General features: G+C 33.1%; 1 protein-coding gene across 1 annotated transcript in view; it reads left to right on the forward strand.

The window, feature by feature from the left end:
• Positions 1-23,909, forward strand: part of CALCRL (calcitonin receptor like receptor) — a 116,175-nt gene that overhangs the window by 43,915 nt on the left and 48,351 nt on the right. Inside the window, exons 3-9 of the mRNA XM_004385595.2 lie at positions 13,335-13,425; positions 13,605-13,691; positions 14,786-14,878; positions 17,122-17,263; positions 21,297-21,407; positions 21,511-21,623; positions 23,085-23,176. Of these exons, the coding sequence (XP_004385652.1) occupies positions 14,825-14,878; positions 17,122-17,263; positions 21,297-21,407; positions 21,511-21,623; positions 23,085-23,176 (512 nt within the window). The 5' untranslated portion in view covers positions 13,335-13,425; positions 13,605-13,691; positions 14,786-14,824. The remainder of the gene's footprint in view (positions 1-13,334; positions 13,426-13,604; positions 13,692-14,785; positions 14,879-17,121; positions 17,264-21,296; positions 21,408-21,510; positions 21,624-23,084; positions 23,177-23,909) is intronic.

Below are 23,909 nucleotides of genomic sequence, written 5' to 3' on the forward strand. Positions count from 1 at the left end.
ATACGAACTGGGCAGACTTTTAGGATGTTGTGGTTATTTTCTTTCCTGCCAGAAAAGATTGACTTATTAGGTACCTCGGGAACCATTCTATATGACTATTTTGGTTATTTTCTCCTAGGTTATTTTAACTTACTAAAAAACAGTTCTAACTTCTAGAAACAGTTCTAAAAAAATAGTGATGCTTCTCTTTATTAGAAAAAATTAAATAAGTCTACTTTGGGGGACACTTTTTATTAGATGTCTTGATTTAAAATGGTGACATTTTTTCTTCCAAGTTGTTGCTTCTTTTGTTTCTTCATAGTATTTTGTATTTTGATGAAAATGCACTGCTTTAGGCGTTAGTGAAGGGGGGCAGTCAGGGTAGAAAAATGTTTTATTGTTGTTGTTAAGGCCTATTAAACCGTGTCAGGCGTGACAGGGCATTTCTTCTTTAACACATCCTGGTCCAGTGAAGCCTGAGAATCAGAAAAAGTGCTTGGCACAACAATTTAGCAGGAAAGAAAGCTATTTTAAAAGTCTTTTGGGAACATGTTTGTGAAACAGGAAAAAACATACAATTGAGTTGATAATAGCTCTCCATAAAGGTTAGCCCCAGTGAAATGGATTTGCCATCTTTTTTCACAGGGAACGTGTTGTTCTTAAGCAGCAGTTCTCACTTAAGCAAAGCTTAATTCAGTAAGGACCTTCTTCCTGTGCAACTTCTTTTGCACTGGAAAATCTATTTTTAAATTACAACCCAGACTTAGTGACAGGAGTAAATAATTAAAAATAAGCTGTGTTTGGTATGTGCAAAATTAAAACAGTTCACAGAGTGCATCATGAGGTTTGCGTGTCTCGCCAATGCTTCAAGTCACATATTCAGTTTTCCACTCATGATATCCCCAAGGAATCTCAAGTTCCTCACAGACTGTATCTTTACCTTTACTCACACAAGACTTGCTCTTTCTGTACTTAGGCCTTTGTATGTCCAGCTCCTTGTCCACAGAAAGCCCTACCTTTTGTCCTCTGCCAACTTTAATTCTTCCTTTGAATCCCTGCAACACGAAAGTACTGAAATGTGCTCTAATTTGACTCATATACACATCTCTGAGAATACACTCTAACTCTCTTCCCATTATAGACAATTCTTCTGGACAAAACATCACCATACTTTAACTACAATTCCATTATATGATGATGATTGTGAAATTTCTATTTCCGGTTCTCCCTTTGCTGATTTCCATAACTATGCAGACAGCACTGCTAGACGCTTTCTTCTTCAAAATATCTGAACTTACTCAGATATTTTCCCACCATTACTTTTCTTCTGCATTCTCTGTATTAGTGATTGGAACCTCTATCCAGATACCCAGGTTCAAATTTGGTGAATCTACTTAGGACTCTTACACTCATTCATTTCTCAGATTCTTATAGATTAAATCTTTTTAATATCTCTTACTTTTAAATATTCTTCTCCATCCCAATTACTACTTTTTTCTTAGTTTCAGCCCTTATGATTACTTGCTTACCTCACTGAAGTAACTTCTAAATGGCCTCTCTACAACTGCCCTTGCCACCATCTTTGAATTCATCCTCCTACCTTTGAAAATGAGTATCTTCTCATATTGCTATAATGGTTTATTCTCCCACAGTTATTAATCCATTTTTGTAGCAGGCTTAGCAAATATGTGGAATATATGTCATCCGTCTTCAAGAGGGTGCCCATGGCAGACACTGTTAGTGCAACAGGTTACTCTTTCTCACCAAGCCTAGACTCAATTTTAACACTGCTCAGTACAGCAGTCCTAGCTGCCACTACTCCTCAATCACACTGGGCATCCAAAATGAAAATCTCTATTCTAGAGCATCAAATCGAAATTGCTCAATATGATAGAAGAGATTGTCTCTAATTTGCTTATTTATCTTCCTGGACAGAGCAACCTGCATCCCTCATGCAATGCGCATCCCTCAAGCACCTGACACTTCCAAATTATTGGTTTCTCGAAACTCTGAGTGTCATATTGTCTATGTAGATATCTCCTTTTCTCTGTCTCTCTCTCTCTCACACATAAATTCCTATGTAAAATGCAATTTTTAATTAGACACTAAAATATTATTTATTGACTACCTATAACACTTTATTATCTATATTTGTACATGTATATATTCCCCTAGGGGCCCTGGTGGCACAGTTGTTAAGAGCTGCGGTGAACTATGGCTGCTAACCAAATGGTCGACAGGTCTAATCCACCAGTCGCTCTTTGGAAACCCTTCGGGGCAATTCTACTCTGTCCTATAGGGTCGTTATGAGTCAGAATGGACTCCACGGCAACAGATTTGGTTTTTTTGGTATATTCCCCTAAGGAGCCCTGGTGACACAATGGTTAAGTGCTCAGCTGTTAACCATAAGGTCAGCAGTTTGAACCCACCAGCCACTCCATGGGGGAAAGATGTGGCAGTCTGCTCCCATAAAGATTACAGCCTACGAAACCCCGTGGGGCCATTCTACTCTGTCCTATAGGGTCGCTATGAGTCAGAATTGACTCGATGACATACCACAACAACACTTTTCCCTACAAGGTTTGAATATTTCTGAGAGCAGAAATTATAAAGTTTTGGAATATATTAGTTCCTAAATAAATATGTTTAAATAAATGAACAAATGAATGAATATATTAAAAACTTCTAAGATGGAATTATGGTTAATGGTTGTAAGAACCATGAAGAAGCTGTAGAGAAACAAATTTCAATTTTATCTACATTTGTTTGCTTTTTTATAAAAATAATGGAATGGAATGTTAATTTAAAATAAAATGTGCATTTCACTGAGACACATACATTGCTCTTTCTCCTTCCTTCTTTTTTTCCTTTCTTCCTTCCTCCCTCCCTCCTTCTCTTCCTTTCTTCTTTCCTTTCTTCCTTTACTTCTACCTAGTAATAACTCCATAGAAGAGAAATAATTGGGATATAAAATGTTTAACCTACGTTACTTTCCCAGAATGAATGAAGGTTCAATAGTTTCTCTAGTCTTTCTTACTAATCTTTCTGTATTTTTGTAGTTATTGTTTGTAATAGCACAATTAAAATATTTTATAAATGAAATAAAAAAATCTACATTTTTATATAAATGGTCAGTTTTAGATTTTTACAAGAAGATGATATAAAAGGCTGTAGAATTTTTTTGAAAAATCACTGATAAGAGAAAAAAACAAATATAGATACTACTTAAAACTAAGGAAAATTTTGTAAGTATTTAACTAGATATTTTGCCTCAACTATGTATATGGTTATTTTTTAGAAACTAAAATGTATTCCTCAAAGAAAATGTAATATTTTCATGAATGAATCGAAAAATAGGTTCTGAAAGCAAATTTCAAGACAACTGTACTTTTCCTTACTTATCAAAACAGTTCCAAACATGTAAAATAGAGGGCTTTTTTTTTTTTTTTTTAGGGTAGTGGGAGGAGGTTGAACATGAAAAGATGCTTCAAATTGAAGAAATAGTTCAGAGTTTACATCCATATAAGCCAGGCAGGTTTTCTGGTCAATGTGTTTTATTTTGCATGTGAACATTTGCTAGAGCTTTAGTTTATAAACAGGGTCGCTATGAGTTGGAGTCAACTCAGTGGCAACAGGTTTGATTTTTAGTTTATATAGGCTCAGTATTAGGAAATGTAGAGCTATATTGACTAGATTGACATCATATGTGGAAATATACTTGCTCCCATTGTCTTTATAGGACAGAGAGGTTCATTTTACCAAAAGAAAAAAGAAAGAAACTGTGCTAGACAGACAAAATCAGAGAGTTTCAGTGCACACCAAGTGTTGAGAAATGTTAGTAGGTGTTGTAGAAATTTTATTTTGAGAAATATTGGAAAGCTCCATATAACTTTGATGATGTACAACTATGTAACGTAAATTAAAAATTCCAGCAGAATTGTATATTTTCTAAATTTATTGTTGATGGAAGAAATCATGTTCATAGAAGTTGGCTTCTGACTTTGCGGAAGGGAAATAGGTGTAAAGCTCTTAGTGCAAAGAGCTGGAAGGATGTGTTTTGTTTCTGTGCTCTTTGAGCAATTAATTCTTTCCATATTAGATCTCCTGGAGAGAGAATGTTCCATCAGGTTCAAAGCATTTTTTTCAGGCTCCCTCCACCTTTTACTAATTGCCTCCTTCAAATAAAATCAGAGTGACCAAAATCACCGGAAAATGACTAATTATGCCCACAGTAGAAAAATTATTCTCATGATTAAGTACTTCAAACATGAAGTTCCAAATTTAATCACAAAATTATCTCTTGTTATAGTTATTCAACTATTCAACCTGTAATGTTCCTTACATAAGCAAGTAAGCATAGAGTGATAGATATATAGATAGGTAGATTGGTAGATAGATAGATAGATAGACAGATAGATAGATAGATGACAGATTGATCCAATGCACTGTTAATAAAGACTATTATAAAACCAAACCAAACGCATTGCTGTCAAGTCAATTCTGACTCATAGCAACAGACAACTTAATGTAAAATTTAGCAGGTTTTATATTGTTTTTAATTGGATTAGCATGTTATACTCTTCAAGATATGACTATTTGATTACAATATTTACAAAAAAATTGCTAGAGTTTTAGTTTATATAGGGTCAGTATTAAGAAATGTGCAGCTATATTGATTAGATTGACATCACATCTAGAAATATATTTGCCACCACTGGCTTTATTTAATATTTTTGTCACTGACTTAAATGACAGTAAAAACCAATCATATTATTTCTGCAGATGATAAAAAACTCAAGATGCATATGACAACCACCTTGAAATATAGGGTTAATTTTCTCTTACAATGCTATTGAAATTTGCAAATAAAGTAAAACTTGTATATTGTTGTTGTTATTAGGTTGAGGTCGAGTTTATTTCGACACATAGCAACCCCATGTGACAGAACAGCACCGCCTCTTAGGGTTTTCTAGGCTGTAATCTTTATAGGAGAGGCTTTCTCCCAAGAAGCCACTGGGTGGGTTCCAACTGCCAACCTATCGCTTAGCAGCCAAGTGCTTAACCATTGCACCACCAGGGCTCCTAAAGCCTGTATAGGTTTACTCATATTTCTAAAATTACTAGGGCTCCTCTATTATAATAATAACAGCTAACATTTGTTGAGTTCTAGAAGTTTATGTACATTATCTCATTTTGGAAGCCCTGGTGGCACAATGGTTAGGTGATAGGCTACTAACCAAATGTCTGCAGTTCAAATCCACCAGCCGCTCCTTGGAAACTCTATGGGGCAGTTATTTCACAACAGCCTTTTTGTTTAGGAACTATTTTGCAGATGAGAAAACTGTGATTATGGGAGTAATTAACTTACTATAATGTGCAGCTGAGTTGGGTTTTTAAAACCAGGAAGTCTAATTTGTATTTGTAACCAGTACAATAGCTGCCTTTATCAGTATCCAGTATCAGGTATTGTCCTTCTATTATGCTAATATTAAATACGAGTTGGATGTTACTTCCTTAATTTCAAGACTTGGAAAAAGGAAAACTTTATATATTAGTCAATGGGATGATATTAATAATATATGTTTTCATGGCTTGTGGAATCTAATAGTTATTATAATTAAATTCAATTATCTCTTTGAAAATAAAATACTTTCTGGGAGGTTTTACAAGAATTTTAATTGACTTTAAAGTTGACTATCAGATACACTAGTTCACCCATAGGATTTTGATGAATTAAATAATAATATTCTCTCTTATTACTGCATTGATTACCTGGTTGGGTTTATGCATTGTTGAATATGAATCATTTCTTAGCATGTCCTGACATTTTTATCACTCTGTACTTAAAAAAAAAGATTTTAGCTAGATTATTTTCTGTTAAATCCAAAGAAGATAAAATTCCAGCATATCAAAAATTCAGAAACTGTGAGTTTCTAGTCCCAGAAGCATCAGAGCTATTCAAAGAGCGATGTCCCTAAGTTTAGCCTAGGCTAGATGTACTTATCAGATTCCATTCTGCAAAGTCTGGCAAAGAGGCTTCTGAAAAAGTATGTTTGCTTTTCTAATGTGGGCTTTCTGGAATGGAGAAGGGAGAACTAAACTTTCCCCAAATGGCCTTTCAAAAGTAAGAATAGCCATCCTAAAAGGAGACAGGATATGAAGGGTTAAAATCAACGTAAGTGTTTTTTTTTTTTTTTTGGTTGGGGGGAGGGGAGAATCTGGATACTTTTCCCTGAATTTCCGTCTAAAAAAATAAAATTAATCTAGTCAAATGGTCCACAATTTCACTGTCTGAGATTCAAACACAAACTCCTTTGGGCTATTAGTGAGGAAATGTAGAGAAAGTATTCTTGACCCAGAAAAAAATAGTGTCAGGAGAAACTTGGTTTCAAGGATATTTTAGGTTTAGACTACTTTTAACAAAATCTGTTACTATTTACCACCCGTTGTTTTCTTTTTATACAAATTTTGAATTCTACTCAAGGCTCGAATTTATCTTATCCTAATCCTGAGTTTTAAAATGAGGACATTTGGGAAGGTATATAACTTGCCCAAGTTCAGTGAATGACAGAGTTAAGACTCAGGCTTAGAATTACTAACTTCATGTCTTAAATGTTGGTGAAATCATCCCTCTTTAAAACCTTATGAATAAATTCTATAGGCTGCGTTACAAAGCAATGAACTAACCTTCTAAAATAAGAAAAAGATTATTGCTCTCCAACCTGATAAATATTTTCACTGAGGACAGAAACTTTGTCTTTGATTTTCTATCTTCTTACAAAACTAGGTGAAAGTACATGTTCAATACATATAGTAAGATGACCAATTGAATTTCTGGAAGTATTTCTTAATTTAAAATGTATTTTCAAGTGTTTTAAAATGAGACATATATGTGGTTCTTATTTTGGTACCTTTCCAGAATAGTACCTTGCCAGACTGAGCTGTCAAACCATTTACTCATGTAAGTAAAAACCAACAAAATATCAGTACATCATTTAGGAAAAGAACTAAGATTAAAAGAAGAAACTGTATGATAAAAAATATTAAAGTACTTGGTGAATAAAGTAAAGTGAAATGAGAAAATTGGACAGTTAGGCAGAATAATTGAATAAGCAAAGCAGAAATGTGTCTTGTGCTTTTTAAACGTTAGTTACTGAAGTAACCGAATCCATTCTCTGAGTTTTTCTCAATGACACAATCTATTCTACATAATGTTGAATAACAGAAAGTTTCCATTTGTCATACAGGTGTGAAATATTAAAATTAGAGAAAAGTGCTTATTCCTTGTTTTGATTCAAGAGAAATAATCTGTTCCTTATTCATTTGTTAATATGCCATAAGTAATGGAAGGCGAGGACTTAGCAAACAGCCTAGCTTTGCTCACACAAAGGTTCAGGATAGTTAATGGCAAATTAGATATGTGTGGGAAATACTTCTGTTAGCCAACCTTATAGTTACTAGATAAATCAATAGAGAAAAGAATATGGCTCAGGGCCTATAAAAATCTAAAATATTTTGGAAATGGAGGCATGGAAGACAAAGTTTTTTTTTTTTTCCCCTTAATCTTGGAGTGATCATAGACGTTATGAGGATGAGACTCAACTGAAAATAAGAATTATTACAAAGAAAAATAAATTCATGGAAAATTTGTATAAGAATAATAAAAATTTGAGAAAATAAAAAGTAGGTTTGCAAGCCACTAGTATGCATTTACAGGATTCATGTTTTTTTGTGTTCTGATTTAAAAGTTCATATTGATTAAGTCAGACTGATTTATAATTTTGATCTACAATAAAATATGCTTTTATGCTACAGTAAGCCAAGAATGTTGTCCTCTTAACATGTGTGGATTTAGAAATGTAGATCCATGGGGAAAAAAAATTGACCTGGGGTGATTTTAAGAAATGAAATCAGAATAAGTTACATAAAGGCCTGAGTGACTAGGCTGCTATATTTCAAAAGGTATTTGAAGTTCTAAGACAATCTCCATTTTTCCAAGTCCTTTCTTAATGAAATACATCATTTTCTCTTTTATGTTAAAGATTCATTGGGCAAGAAGCATAGAGAATATTCATATAATAAGCTAATTTCTATTCTATAGATGCAGTAAAGACAATTACCTTGTTTTTAGCAGCAGAAACAAATATTCCACTCTGTTCAGTTTTAAGACGTGAGAATAGTAGTACTATTGAGGTTAGAAGCCAGAAATAGAAAACGCAAGTAACTTCTATTAGTACAACTGTGATTACAAATTCACTTAAGAATATAAATTAGAGCTTTCCCAGTTTTTAAGAAATCCTTTTTCAGCTAAACAAACCTAATCACACTTGGAAAAATCCGTTGGCAGACCTAATCACTTAACTGGACCTCTTTATTTACTCGGTCTCTCCCCAAAATTGAATGGAACGACTATATTTCAAGAGGCAACTTGCAGCTCATTGTCATTAAATAATTTTTAAAGAGATATCCAATAAATTGCCTAACAGCTTTTGTCTGTTAAATGTATTTTTAGCAAAGATAAACTTGGAGTAACCTAAACTCAAAAGAAGGAACAAATTGCTGAATGAACCCATTAGAGGCAGTATGCAAAGAACCAATGAGCTAAACCAAAGATTACAATTAAACATACTTCTGAGAATGATCTTGCCATTCCATCTAACAATACCAGACTCAATCTAAGTTGACCTGTAGATGTATCTGCAATGGCGTTCCCCACATGCCCAGTCATGACTCCTTCATTAATGACTTAGAGAACTTGGTAAAAGGGGTAATTCCTCCGTAACTACAATGTGCCACGAGTGTCTACTGGTAGGGAAACTTGGATAGGTCCTTTGTAGTGTAGATGACTCAAGGGAAGTGGATCACTACATAAAATGGCGTTGCTAAAATTTTATGGAATGGGCAGGTTTCTACCATGTGGTTTCCAAGGCTGCTTCCCAAACTTGCTGCCCCATTCTTGATAAACCCAGGAGCCATAGTACTGCCCCCTTGATTAGGAGTGCTACTTATGTACACAAGACAAAATATAACCTTGCTCCTAGTAGCACATTGTCCAGCTTACTAGGAAATAGGGTGGAGAAGGAAAGTAACAAAAGTGAAATTATTTGCAATGATAAATATTTTGTGAGTTGAATAAAATCCTCTTAAATTATTGCTATCTGACTGATATAGTTTTTTTTTTTTTTAAGAGATATTTTACCAAGATACTTCTGCAACTCTGATTTTCAAGCATATTAGATAAGCAAGGTGAAATGTTTTTCAAGTATGTTGGGTTTGGGAAAACTCCAAATATGTTTTGAAACACTTTCCCCTTCAATTTTTTGAGTCCATATACATATTAAGGGTAATTTAATCTTGACTCATATGTAAGTCATCCAAGTATTGTTTCGTAAAACCTATCTGATCTCCAAATACAATAATACTCCTTTACATTTTTATTTGGATATTTAAATATATATACTTTAATACAGAAATATATGAGTTCCTAATGTTTTAAATATGAACTACCAATGTTTTAAATTTGGCTTAGCCTTTATGCCTCCAAATTTAATACAGTAAACTACTGTTTATTCAACATTCAACAATCATGTAACTTGAATAACTGAAATAGTCTTTAGGACTTTATTTGGTAAGAAAATAAACATGCTCTCATGGATTGAATTATGTTCCCCCAAAAAATGTTTATATCAATTTGTCTAGGCCATGATTCCCAGTATTGTGTTGTTGGCCTTCATTTTGTGATTGTAATTGTATGTTAAAGAGGATTAAGGTGGGATTGTAACACCATCCTTACCCAGGTCACATCCCTGATCCAATGTAAAGGGAGTTTCCCTGGGGTGTAGCTTGCACCACCTTCTAATCTCGCAAGAGATAAAAGGAAAGGGAAGGAAGCAGAGAGTTGGGGACCTCATACCACCAAGAAAGCAGTGCCAGGAACAGAGCGTGCCCTTTGAACCCAGGGTCCCTGCGCAGAGAAGCTCTTAGTCCAGAGGAACAGTGAAGAGAAGGCCAACAGAGAGAGAAAGCCTTCCCCTGGAGCTGAGGCCCTGAATTTGGACTTTTAGCCTACTTTACTGCGAGGAAATAAATTTCTCTTTGTTAAGGCCATCCACTTGTGGTATTTCTGTTACAGCAGCACTAGCTGACTAAGACACATGCTGATACAATGTTTTTTGTTTTTGTTTTTTCAATATTCATTCTTAGTACAGATTCAAACACTATCTAAAAACTTCTAATAAAGACAAATGACAATTAATAGTTATGATTAGTGTTCTTGATTGTGACATTATTTCCAAAAGTTTGTTGATACATTTTATTTATTTATTTGTTCATTGATAAAGCAAACATTTATTAACAGCCAGTCACAAAGGATGCAAAGATTAATCAAGCTGATATGGTTTCTGTCTTTGAGAAACCATATCAGCAAAGGAAATACATATATTTAAATAATAATAATAATATATTCCAATAAGTGATCAGATAAAGATAGTTGTTCAAAGAAGATTAAGCTATAATTTAAAAGTCATTTTATTGCATCCTAGTTCTTTGAAATTTACTTAAAATATTCAGTTAAATTGCCCAGTTTCTCAACTATTCTAGATAAATGAAAATTTATTGATAGTGATTTTGTCTATCTAACAGAAAACAACAAATATTTATAACAAAATTACAACCGAGATTCCATAGAAGAATCCTGATCAAAAGGGGTAAAATGTAGAATAGCATTTTAAATTCTCATGGACTCTAGACCTTCTGGAGCCATGGAGGATGGATGAACCCCTGAAACTACTGCCCTGAGATAATCTTTGAACCTTGAACCAAAAATATCCCCTGAAGTCTTCTTAAAACCGAACAATAGTTCATCTTAACTAGTGAAAAGGTCTGCCTTGAGCATTATGCTCTTTTAAAAACTATCTATATGGGATCAAATTGACACTAGCAACTCAAAAGATAGGATGGGAACCTTAGGGGGCAGTGCGTTTCTGTTAATGAAGGAGGAACAACTCAGAAAAGGAGGGTGAGAATGGTTTCACAGCTCAAAGAATGTAACTAATGTCACTAAACGGTCATGTAGAAACTGTTGAATCGGTGTATGTTTTGCTGTGTATATTTTCAACAATAACAACAAAATAAAACTTAAAAAAATTATTACAATATATTACAACAAATATATCTAAAAAAAAGTGTTGATGAACTTAACTGTCTTAGAATATGTTTGCAACTTTTCTAATGTAAGTTGCTCTATATTAGCTAGCACTAGAAAGGACATCATATTTGGTAGAGGGCCAGAGGAAAACCCTCAGTGACACAATAGCGCCAACAGTTGACTCTAAAATACCAACAATTATGAGGATGGCACAGGACCAGGCACTGTTTTGTTCTGTTATGCTTACGATCACTCTGAGTCAGAGTCAACTTGACGGCAACAAACAACAGTAACAAATATTATCTAACCTTAGAGATGAGGGATCTGCTGCATTGGTTTCTATATATTTAGTGATAAAATAGTCTTCCACACTAAAGTGTAACTCTCTGGCTCCATTCAATCCAACAGACTAGTGATTATTTTAAAAATAATAAAGAAAATTTATAAGAAAATATATTTGTAGAGAATAAAAGCAGTCAATTAGAAAGAAATAAATCTTAATTCCATGTTAATCATTAATATTTTATTTCTTCATTGTTTAGCAAAAATTTCTTGCACTTACTTTGTGTCAGGTACTATGTGAAGCACTAGATAATGAGTGATTTGCAAAAGCAGCTCTATTTTAATAGTTAATAAAAAATACGTCATCTTCCTATTTTTAGGGATGGATCAAATGATATAGTTTTGTGAAATGAATAATTATAAACAATGTGATATTGTTTAAAATAATTAGTTTAAAATGAAATAAAAATATCTGTACATAAAGATGTAAATGCTTTTTGTATGTATACTCTGTGGAGTACATTTTTATGCCACTCTCACAAATAAAGATAAATTGGCATCTCATCAAGTTATATTACATGGGAAAGAGAATTTAGCTCAGAGTATACCATAAACCAGGAACTGTTCAAACTCCTTAATACACTCAAAATCATTTAGTCATCATGATAAATCTGTAGTGTGCAGTATCATCCCCTAGTTAAGAAATGTGTATCTAAGAGAGGACTGTAATGATGAATTTTAAATTATTTTAGTTTCACATTCTCAAGTACAAAATCAAAGTACGCTATCGATATGATAAAATGAGTTTTAGGAATTATATTAAAACTGTAACTACTTTCAACTCTAGGATATAAACACACACACACGCAAATTCTTAGTTTTTTTCTTTCTGTTCGTAACTCATTACCTATTGCTGTGGAGTCGAATTGCGACTCATAGTGACCCTGTAAGACAAAGTAGAACTGCCCATAGGTTTTCCAAGGCTGTCCTCTTTACAGAGGCAGACTGTCACATCTTTCTCCCAACAGAGCGGCTGGTGGGTTCCAGTCGCTGACCTTTGGATTAGCAGCCAAGTGCTTAGCGACTGCACCACCTGGGCTCCTCCCTTACAGAGTAGAACTGTCCCATAGGGTTTCCAAGGAGCACGTGGTGGATTTGAACTGCTGACCTTTTGGTTAGCAGCCTTAGCTCTTAACCACTATGCCACCAGGGTTTGCATTTCTATTCATAGGGAATAATAATTAAAGGTCCACCGAGATTAGATAACCAAATTTATGGTTTGATCTAGAATTATTATAAAATTACATAAAACTGGTTGCCGTACTGTCCTCTCCAACTCATGGGAATCCTCACGGAACTGTGCTCCATAGGATTTTCAAAGACTGATTTTTCAGGAGTAGATCACCAGGCCTTTCTTCCAAGGTACCTCTGGGTAGACTCGAACCTTTAGGTTAGCAGCTGAGTGCATTAACAGTTTGCACCACCCAGGGACTCTAGAATTATATAGATTTAAAAAAATGTATATATATTTACCTAAACTATACTTCCATAAAATGCCTGACATAAATATTCAGATTCCTATGAAAGAAGGAAAAATATAAATACATTTTAAACTCAATGTTTTTGTGCGAACAACACAATCACTTTTTTAAAAGCTGTAATCATAGAAACTATATGTATTTCTAAAACAATTTTGCTCTCATTATATAACTATGATTCACACTGAAGTATTATGTTTAATGAATACATTAATACATAGTAATTCAAATTCTTGTACCATAGATGAAACAAAATTTTAAAAATTGTAATGCCTTAAATAAAAACACCATTTTTGTAGTGGTTTTTACCTTGACATTTCCAATTTATCATGGAAATAATTTTGGCTCATTAAAATAATATTAAATTATTACATTAATCAATATTTCAGGTCATGACCTCTGGATTTAAGAAATTCTTCAAGACAATGTCAAACATGACCCAAGAGAAAATGTGATTTGAGTCTGGAGACAATAGCGCATGTAAGTATTGGATAATTAGATTTTTCTCATGGTAAAATGTAATGTAAAACATCAACTCATTAATTACTGAATTGCAGAAACTGTGATGCATTGTTTTTCTTCTTTTCAAATGCTACATTTTTAGTTGTATTTAAAATTAATACAATGCTTCCTGATTTCTTGGTTATATTTTTCTTAAGGTCACTTAAGAAAAACTCAGTATACCTGATAGAAGAGAAAACGTAATTCAGAAGTTTGTACAATTGAAAAAAACAAGTTGCTTCTAGGTGAGTCATTGGTGAGGGCAAACAATTACAGAGATTCTATGGGCTAAATAATGCTGTGGTCTCCTTGCATGTGGTAACGAAATCAATAAACACAACATATGAAAAACTGTGTTTAAATTCTTACTGTAACCTTAGCTCTATAACAAAAATAATGATAAGTTTTTAAACAGAATTAAATCTAGGTTCATAGTTCAATGGAAAACATCCATTGATTGGAGGTTTTTTTTTGGTCTCCTTTGAAAAATATTTTGTTACACATTCAGTTAAACGGAGATTATATTTTTATTGGTATACCATGACAGCACATATCTCATAAATGTCAAAGTAGGTTGCTCAAGGACCTTACAGAGAGTAAACAATAAACAGTATATCTCAGCAATGTTTATCTTTTAGAATTAAGAGTCGAGTGGATATTGTCATGTAGAGGCCATTTTTTATCAGCTCAGAACTGTATCTCACATTAGAAATCTTTAAATAGAAATACTTTTATTTGATATTTTCAATATCTTGAAACATCCTTTCAATAATGTAGATGACTTAGGAAATGTTTTATATCCAAATTTAACAAAACAAAACCTTGGTTTCCTGCAGTGAAGGATAATTTCTATTAAATTATTAGGCTATTTTTATGATGTATGAATGTTGATTCTCAAGCAATTGACCTGAGAAAAATTTTCCCCTTATATTATTAAGGAGTCAGCAGATTAAAAACCAAATTAATACTTACAGATAATAGTGAAAAGCCTTATAATAATCTATCAAAATTTGTGGTTTTATGTTTATGTAGAATTCTTTATTTTGATATTTTAATCTGTAATCCCATTTTTGGTAAAGGCAAATAAAGCAAGATGTTTTATAATTTCTTAAAAGTATATATGTAAGAAGCTTTCCCCTGTGTAAGATTAATTAAAATGTACTAAAATAAGCTCTTTAGTACTTTAAACCCTGATGCTTTTATCATTTCTTATGCATAAGAATACTAACTAAACCCTTAAAGTAAAATTATCGTGTAGTTTTAAAAGAAATTTTCTGTTGAGAACCACCTATGTTTCATAAGTATTGATGAATTATATTTCTTTCATTTTCTATTGCAGTTTGATTTATATTATACAGAAAATTTCATTTTGGCTTTAATGATGGAGAAAAAGTGTATCTTGTATTTTCTGTTTCTCTCGCCTATTTTTATGGTAAGCATCAATTTCTCTAATGTATCTTCTTATCTGTGCTTATTTCTATTTTTAACTACCAGTATGCTTATAATGGATAAAAGTTAATAACAAAATTACATGCAGTTATCTGATGCATAAATTACTTAATTTTTTAATTTAATCAATGCAGCTATAATTTATTTTTCAGTGAATGTTTTCAGTTCTGTAACAGGTACTTTAGGATGGTGATGCAATAGGGAGTCAGAATACAGAAGGTCAATGGATACAAACGTGCAAGACAGAGTCTGCCTTAATAAAAGAAAGTAATTATCAGGGGGTGGGGCGGGGTGGGGGGAAGGAATGACTCTACATAACAGTGATACATAATAGAGAAAATATCTCCAACCAGACTTGTAGATTCTGATCTAGGTTGTTAAAGGAGCAGATTTCATTCTCCTGATTTTGCTCTGATTCTGACTACTGATTTAGATATATTGATTTAGAGGCAATTCAGAACCATGTACAGTGTTTCAACTAATTTCTTGATCTATTCAATCAAATATGTGTTAAATGTCCACTTTCTGGAAGGTACTGGTGCTAAGTTTGAGGCAGGTGTGTTTATGAGTGTGTTTTCATGCACCCACTCGTGTCTTTCCTTGTATATGCTGGGAGTGTGGGGTCAGAGGTCGAGAGTAGATAAAAAATTACTAAAAACAATTGCTATACTGGAAAGGCCATACACCTTATAAATTTAAATTTATTTTTATTTATAGAAAAGTTTTATTTTATTCATATAATTAAAACAGTGACTGTGCTTATTTCATCTAACTTTGTGCCAGCAAATAATTTTTCTATGGTGTTTCCAAGCAATCCCCACAAAGATTCAAACAAAGAAACTCAAGAAAAATAAAGAAAACCTAAGTGAGAAAAAAAGCAAGGCTACATTCCTGTCAGCATTTATATTTGAAAAATTCTCAAGTCTAGGAGCAGTCCAAATTCTGCACTTCTTCAATGTTATATTGAGTAAACAGACTTGAATTCAAGAAATTAAGACTTCTGTTTCTTCAGGTCACACCCTCCATTGAGCCTGCCAATGAGCTGTGCAGCCCAACACTAGCTTCCTAAAGATAATTCTCTACCAGATTACCAATCTGATTATTGTAATTTAAGGAAATGGACTGTTTCTGTTGCATTCATTCAGAGACAATGTGTAAATCTGAGAATTTCAAGTAAGAATAAAGATGATGTTGAATTTATGCAATTCTAGAAACTTTCCCTAAGAACAGGAGTTACACTTTTTTTTAATATTAATTTTCTTGCTTTTGTAAATCTCCATTTGTTACTGTGTATCACAACCACTGTATAAATTTTTTCTTAGGAAATTAAAACCAAAGAGTGAAAGAGCTAAGATTAAATTGAGGTGATGGTGAAAGTTGAGTTGGTGCCACACTGTGAGGAAATATTATTTACACTTTACCATGTTCAATTTCCTGTTAGAAAATAGAAAATTAAGAATGAGGGGAAAAAATAAGAGTAAAAAGATAACTGCTTATGGAAGATAGCTAACAGAAATAAATAATGCAAACATGAAACAGAAATAAGTTTGAAGAAAGGTTTATAAAGGCCTCACATTAGAAAACAGAAAAAACATCACACAGAAGTTAAGGTAGAAATGATGCTTAAAATTATGCTACTCAATTGGAAGAGCACAAATGTATAATTTATCCAAAACCCCTAGTAATGAGCCTTCAGTACAATTTTTTATTTACCAACAATGTAAATGAACTTGCCATTATTTTGGTTGTGAAAATATGGTAATAAAAATGGCAACAAATGTTTTGAGCAATGACAGTGTGCCAGAAGATACTTCCCCTTTTTACCTTCATACAATTTTATCCCACTGTACAATAAGAAAGTAGAGGCTTATAGAGGTTAAATATCTTGCCTGCATTCACGCAGCAAAGAAGTAGAAGTGAGTTTTGAATACATCTCTGTCTACATTCCAGAACACGTATTTAAGGGTGTACTGGAGTCAGCTGCCACAGGCTGATTCAACTTTGCAACTCCACCATCGGTGATGTCTTGTTGGTAGCTAGAAATTGGACGTGGTGAGAATATTTATACTATGAAGATGGGCAAATACTACAAATCAGGGATTTTCCTAGAGAGCCGATTTACCAGTCCAACTCATCACTGCGCTTGCTGCTTTCCACTGAGACAGACTACCTTGAAAAAGACATTTTCACAATTCTGAACTTTTCTTTTGTCTTTGAATCCCTTAGATTCTTGTCATAGCTGAATCAGAAGAGACTCAAGTGAAGCAAGAGAACTTAATTCAATTGGGTGTTACTAAAAATAAAATCATGACAGCTCAATATGAATGTTACCAAAAAATTATGCAGGACCCCATTCAACAAACAGAAGGTAACTGTGACTATTTAATTTTTAAATACATTTGACATATTTTTAAAATAAAACTATCCCATTACATCACCATAGGTTTTTAAGGTCTATGATTAAAAGCAGGTTAAATGCTAGTTTTCCTGATATGTGAGAAGTATTAAAGTAGGTTAAATGCTAGTTTTCCTGTTATGTGAGAAGTATTAATTCATTCATGAAGAACTTTTAATAAAATGTATCATCTATTCTGCTCCCTCTAACAAATTCTGATAAATAATAAAATATGTATAATAGCGAGCCCTTTAGTAACATTCCTTTTATCATATAAAGATTATATTTAAAATAGCAAAAAGTATGTACCTTTAATTAAATCAGTGACTGACATTAAGTTTATGTAGTTTGAATTAATTTTTTTCACAAGCTGCCTGTTTGGCTCTTGCATAACATAACAATATGACAACTAACACAAATATGTGACTTTGAATAACACATGCTTTGTGTAACGAAGTCTAAGTGCTTCTGTCTCCGTTAAGACAGTCTTTCGTTTTATAACATTTATTAGTATCTAAAACCCACTGCTGTCAAGTCAATTCTGACGCATAGCAACCCTACAGGACAGAGTAGAACTGCCCCACAGAGTTTCCAAGGCTGTAAATCTTTATGGAAGCAGACTACCACATTTATCTCCTGCGGAACAAACAGCTGGTGGGTTCAAACCACTGACATTTTGGTTAGCAGCCAAGATCTTTAACCACTGCGTCACCAGGGCTCCTCTATTGAGGACCTACTAAGTGCCAAATATTTGCCTGGATTCTGAAGGTACAAAGATTAGTAACACAGTAGAGTTGCCAGATTTAGCAAAAAGCAATAAACAATAAAAAAAAAAAATGATACTGTATTTAACCTGGCACAACCCTAATGACAGGACACCTTCAAAATATAAAGTGTAAAACTCACAAGGAAACAAAACAAAATGTAGAGACTAGATGACTTCCGTTTTTTAAAACTCTCAAACAAAATAAGATTTTAAATTTTTGAAAAGAATTTTTTTAGAAAGATCTTAAAATTTTTTGAAAAAAATTGATAGTAAATATATAGTTTGTTATTTAAATAAAATGTTAAAAGTAGATTATTAGTAGTATTTGTAACTGTCAAAATGATTCTTGCTTGTAAGAAAGAGGAAAAAGTATTTTTTTTCCCACATTGGTCGATTATCAAAATCTAAATTTAACTGAACAATATAACCTCTTCATCTTGGAAGAACTAGTTAAGTGTTATATTTGCCCAATATTTTCCCTGTAAGATGTTTACCCAGTTAAAACCATTTTTAAAATATTCCAGAAAATGATAGATTATCTGAGGTTAGGTCAATATATACTGTATAACCAAATAATAAAAATATTTGTGCACAAATTCTGTATTAATGGATCCCATTTCTCACATTACTCCATTTAAGTGTTACTAGAGTTATTTATTTAACACCTTCCAAATCATTTAGATGTAGTTAAAAGTAGGTTTCAAACTAAATTGTTGAACAATAACAAAAAAAAATAAAACCACACACACACACATGTTGCAGTTGATTCCGACTCACAGTGACCATATAGGACACAGTACAACTGCCCCATAGGGTTTCTAAGTAGTGGCTGGTGGATCCGAACTGCCAACCTTTTGGCTAGCAGCCAAGCTCTTAACCACCACCCCACCAGGGCTCCAACAATAGAAGTATGTATGTAAGTGTTTGATAATAAAATAATTCCATCAAATAAATCAAATAAGTTTAGGATTATGCCATAATAAATCTTTCTCTTGAAGTTTCATAATGCACTTTGTAATTTTAAATACTCCAGCAAGTCTGCAATAAACAGCCATCTTTATTTTAACTTAGTGTTTCCCAGATCAGTTTGACCCCTAGAAACCTTTTCAATGGAATACTTAATGACTACTTTATGGTTAAGGTGAATCAGCATCTTGATTTACTAACAAATAGTTATCTTGAAATTAAAATTAAAGCATCTTGATTTACTGAATAGTTATCTTTAAGAATTAAAATTAAAGCTAAACTAGATAGATAGAATCAATTACCAACAATACAATATTTCCTGATTTAATTCCAAGAATGCAAAATAAGGTGGAGAAATAAAATATGGAAAAAATATTGGGAAAAAAAGCTTCTATAGCGTCTTGACCCTCATAAAGAATAAACTGAAAAATCATTAACCAATAGAGTACAATTCATTCATTCACTAACAAATAGCCTAAATTTAAGGTATAATTAATTATCTAGTTTTGAATGAAATTTATGATTCCAGAGTTCATAGAAGCCAGAGAATTTCAATATTTTAGATATAGTTATTGCCATTGAGGTGTGATCATATCCCCGTAGATAACTCGTTAACCTAAGAAATGAAAGGAGTTGAATATTTTGTTGTAAGACTATGGGAAAACTTAAAATTGCCATACACTATCTCCATTTTCAATGGTTCCATGCACAAGTGTTGAGATAAATTTGAGCCCTGGTAGCACAACAGTTAAGTGCTCGGCTGCTAACCAAAAGGTCAGAGGTTCAAACCCACCAGTGGTTCCATGGGACAAAAGACCTGGCAATCTGCTCCAGTAAAGATTAAACTCATTGCCGTGGAGTCCAACTCATAGTGACCCTATAGGACAGAGTAGAACTGCCTCATAGGGTTTCCAAGGAGTGGCTGGTGGATTCAATCTGCCGACGTTTTGGTTAGCAGCCGAGCTCCTAATCACAGCCTAGAAAACCCTATGGGGCAGTTCTACCCTGTCAAATAGGGTTGCTATGAGTCGGAATCGACAACACACAATAACAACAACATAATATTTTGGTTAAAATATTTTTCGGATTTCTCAGGCAGCGTCCATATAGGCCTGGACTCAATACGTGATAAATTTCAGGAGCCAGGAAGCTTAGTCAAACATCCATGTAAAAATAGTCACTGACTTATAAGTTAATTTGATCAGTCACATATGGACATTCTGCTTTTGGATTTTATATAAAGTCTATTCCACCTTTGTAGGAATAATGACCAATAGTAACTTCTACTATTATATATACATTTATACAACCGTCACTTCACAATACAGCTTTTTCGGTTGGCATTTTAATAAATTTAATTTTTAGTTAAATTTGGCATATTAAGAAGTGTATTTTTAAGTCTGCAAAATTAAATTAGTATGTGTTGAAGTATTATTTTAAGTTCCCATCAAACACTTCCGATAAGCAATCAATACAGGCACACTTAATCGCTAGTATATCATTTAATATTAAATTTTATGAATAAGAAACAATCAGTGCAGTTTATTGCATTAAAATTCTGAGATGTATTTTCAATCAACTGAGAGTTACAATTCAATGATGACATCTCAAGGTATTTATGCATGCCAGCAACATATTTTTGTCCTTAAAGAATGGAATGCTTGTGTGTAGTTTTTTTATTTTAGCTTTTGTATTAATTTTTTCAGATATTTCTAAATTTAAGTTAGAAATTAATTATTTTAATAATTGTTGTTGTTGTGTTCCCTCAAGTTAATTTAAACCTATAGTGACCCTATGTGGCAGGGTAGAACTGCTCCATAATGTTTCGTGTTGTTGTTGTTAGGGGCCACACAGGGCAGAACTGCCCCATAGAGTTTCCAAGGAGCAGCTGGTGGACTTGAACTGCTGACCTTTTGGTTAGTAGTCAAGCTCTTAACCACTATGCCACCAGGGCTCCTAAGGTTTTGTAGGCTGTAGTATTTATGGGAGAAGATCACCAGGTCTTTTTTCCCTCAGAGCTGCTGGTGGGTTGGAACCATCAGCCTTTCAATTAGCAGCTGAGGGCTTAACAATTGTGCCACCAAGGTTCCTTGTTTTAATAATAACTAGTTGAAAAATGCAAGTAATACCTATAGATTCTACATGTTGTCTTTATTTTCAGTAGACAGTCTTTACTACACATCATTATGAAACCACTATTAAGACTTTTATGTCTTCTTGTGTAACTAGAGAGAGTGGCTTAGTTATTCCTAACTTTTCACTTTCTCCTTTAAGGTCTTTACTGCAACAGAACCTGGGATGGATGGTTGTGCTGGAATGATGTTGCGGCAGGAACTGAATCAATGCAGCTCTGTCCTGATTACTTTCAGGACTTTGACCCTTCAGGTGAAAGCAACAATTTACATAAATCTCCTTGACACCTACTTAATAAATCCTAGGTTTATTAAATTATTGTTTCCCTTTCCCCTTTTTAATTTTCCAATTAAAGAAAAAGTTACAAAGATTTGTGACCCAGATGGAAACTGGTTCAGACATCCAGCAAGCAACAGAACATGGACGAATTACACCCAGTGTAATCTTAACACGCATGAGAAAGTTAAGGTATGTAATAATTGTGGATGGAAACTTAATTTGCCCTACCTATTTAAAAAGTTCTTTGTCCAACACAGTATTGGAAAAAATTTAGCCAGTGTTCCATTCTGTTGAATACTTTTCACAGTATAATTTGAAAATGACAATGAAAACGAAAAACCTAGCCTGTTAAGTGATAATATATTTACAAGTCAATGTCTCAGTACAGGGGTATCAAATTTCACAAGGAAAACATACTCTAAAAGTGTAAGAAAGCAAAAAAAAAAAAAAAAAAAAACCTTTATTTGTGGTTGAATTTCTAGAATTACCTTCAGGACTTGTACTCAAGTAAACAAGATTTAACCCAGCAGGGTTTAAACAATCCTGTTTATAAAGCAAAGGGGTCTCATTCTGAAAGGCTATTTAAAGTTACTCTCACTCATATTCCCACTTTTAACACCATATATTAAGGTCAAAATTAGGCTTAGTTTGTAAAGATAATAAAGGTTTGATGGAAAACACATGTGTACCCTGTATTTTTATCCAGATAATACACACCTTCAATGTTTGTTTGCCAACCGTGCCCTCCATCCTCCAAGCATTTTTGTAATTGCTGCTATGCCAATTTTTTTTTACGTGTTATTGTCACAGTGATCAAAATTATGAGTTCTGATATATGACTTCAGGTCTCTACCCTTTTACCAGCTGTGTGACCTTGGGAAAGCTATGTAACCTCTCTCTACTTCAGCCCAGGCCCCTCAAGTGTAAAATGGGGATAAGAATAGATTCCACCCTTAGGTTTTCATGAGGATTGACTTAATACAAGGAAAATACTTAGAAGACTACTTGGCATAGAGTAAGCCCTGATAAATACCAGCTGTCACAATAATTACCATTATTAATGTATCCCCTACTTTCCTTTAGTGAAGCATTTTCAAGAGAATGATAATAATATATAATAAAATGGTAAGTTACAAATAAATAAGATACAGACAAATAAAAATAAAATAGAAAAATTTAAAACCAGGAGCAAGTTAGAACACATTAATATAGATCATAGTATCCTATGAGTTACCATATTGAGATTTATCTCTAAGCCTCAAATTTGTTAAAGAAAAAAGAGAAACTAAGGCACAAATAAAGCCTTTTCTGGCTTATATTACACAACCTAGATCAATAAAATGATTATTTTATGCATGTAATATATGACTCCTAATTTCTTAAATAAAAAAGGGCGTATCATTTCATAACTTTTGATGAGCTACATGGTAAATCTGCATAGTCTTTATTCCAGATGTATTCAAGTTATTTATTGGTTTACAAGCCAACCATTGGAAGGCTATTGTCATTTACCAAGTGCTTTTAAAAATCTAATGTAGTTCACTGAATTTGAGCTTCTGCACAAATAAGATTATAGGTACTTACAGTATTAAAATAAGCTTTAATTTTTATTCATACAAATAAATTGTGTTTTATTTATACAAATTATAGACTGCAATGAACTTGTTTTACCTGACTATAATTGGACATGGATTATCTATTGCATCACTGCTTATCTCGCTTGGCATATTCTTTTATTTCAAGTAAGTACATTTAAAATATTTTTAAATTTTACAAATGGTCTTTACTGAATGCAATATTGTATGCATGTTTATATTATGTGCTGATAAAATACACAAATGTATAGATAATTTATACTGCTTAAAATTAACTGTTTAAACTAAGCTAATCTCATCTTGGCTTTGTAAACATGTAGAGAGGAAGTTGATGAAATATATTAATACCAATATTATAAGATTAGCAGAGGGGGGAAATGCAGAAAAGAATTTCAAATTCCCATGGAGGATGCATGAACTCCTGAAACTATTGCCCTGAGATAAACTTAAAACCTTAAACCAAAAATAACCCCTGAAGTCATCTTAAAACTAAACAACAGCCTAGCTTAGCTAGTAAAAAAAGAAGTCTGCCTTGAGCATTATATTCTTTTTTTTTTTTCTTGTGTATTTCTTTCTTTCTTTATTGTACTTCTGGTGAAGGCTTACAGAACAAATAGTTTCTCATGAAACAGCAGCACACACATTCTTTTATGACATTGGTTAACAACTCCACAACATATCAACCGTCTAACTTCTCAACCTTTTTTTTTTGGAGAAAATACACATAGCCAAAGATACACCATTTCAAAAATTTCTACATGCACAGTTCAGTGACATTGACTACTCTCTTCGAATTGTGCTGTTATTCTCATTTAAGATGAAGGCTTACAGAACAAAATAGTTTCTCATTTAACAGTTACTACAAATGTTGCCCTATGAC

Source organism: Trichechus manatus, unplaced genomic scaffold, assembly GCF_000243295.1.
Source record: "Trichechus manatus latirostris isolate Lorelei unplaced genomic scaffold, TriManLat1.0 scaffold00142, whole genome shotgun sequence".
NCBI classification, from domain to species: Eukaryota; Metazoa; Chordata; class Mammalia; order Sirenia; family Trichechidae; genus Trichechus; species Trichechus manatus.